The sequence below is a fragment of the Capsicum annuum genome, unplaced genomic scaffold (genome assembly GCF_002878395.1).
Source record: "Capsicum annuum cultivar UCD-10X-F1 unplaced genomic scaffold, UCD10Xv1.1 ctg81152, whole genome shotgun sequence".
Taxonomy (NCBI): Eukaryota; Viridiplantae; Streptophyta; class Magnoliopsida; order Solanales; family Solanaceae; genus Capsicum; species Capsicum annuum.
Window position 1 is genome coordinate 1 of NW_025891855.1, and position 751 is coordinate 751.

A 751-nucleotide genomic window follows, 5' to 3' on the forward strand; every position below is an offset into this window, starting at 1 on the left:
CTAATGAGACATTAAAAATCCTAACAACAACTAATTACATCAAAAGTTCACTCACAAACATTTAAAAACCCTGCTAAAAAAGCAAAATCAAAGAGAGAGAAGTACTAGTAACAATCATCATGTGTCATATCTGATAATTGTATATTTGATGTCGAGTCAAAACGGATATAAATTATGCCTGATTAGTATCATACCAGCTCATTTTAATACCTAAAACTTTAAAAGTAGAAAAGCACAGAATCCAGAGATGCCGTGAAATTACAGAGAAACTGGGAAGAGGAAGACACGTACCAGAACTATTAGTGAAATTAGCAGTTAAGTCTGGAAACCAAAATTTTGAGGCATCTCCCCAAGAAATCCAAATGAAGTAGTGTCAGCATCCAAAAGAGGTTCATTAAGAGGTTGCGTGTTAGACTCCACACTACTAAATGACGAAACAGATGCATCACCCATTGCAGAACGTGACTCCAAGTAACTGCCATGAGGACCAAAGGCAAACGGAGAATTCCACCATAGATAGGTTCTTTCTTAATAATCCCCCAATCTATTGTTTGTCTCAACCCCATGTTAGAGGGCTAGCCCAAAAACATATTAGGAGGAACATCAATTTTTCTGCTTTGAGAAGGAATATCAACTGTTGTTTGTATGCAAGAGAGAACAGATGAGATGTTGTTACTGAATGCATTGGGTCTATCATCACGTACAGGTTCATGCATTATGCCATTAGTTTTTGCAGCAGTTCCAATATTTT

General features: G+C 36.8%; 1 protein-coding gene across 1 annotated transcript in view; it reads right to left on the reverse strand.

The window, feature by feature from the left end:
• Nucleotides 1-315: 315 nt before the first annotated feature.
• Nucleotides 316-751, reverse strand: part of LOC124895298 — a gene marked incomplete at its 5' end in the record, with an annotated part of 904 nt that continues 468 nt past the window's right edge. Inside the window, one exon of the mRNA XM_047405734.1 lies at nt 316-475. Coding sequence (XP_047261690.1) covers nt 316-475 — 160 coding nt within the window. The remainder of the gene's footprint in view (nt 476-751) is intronic.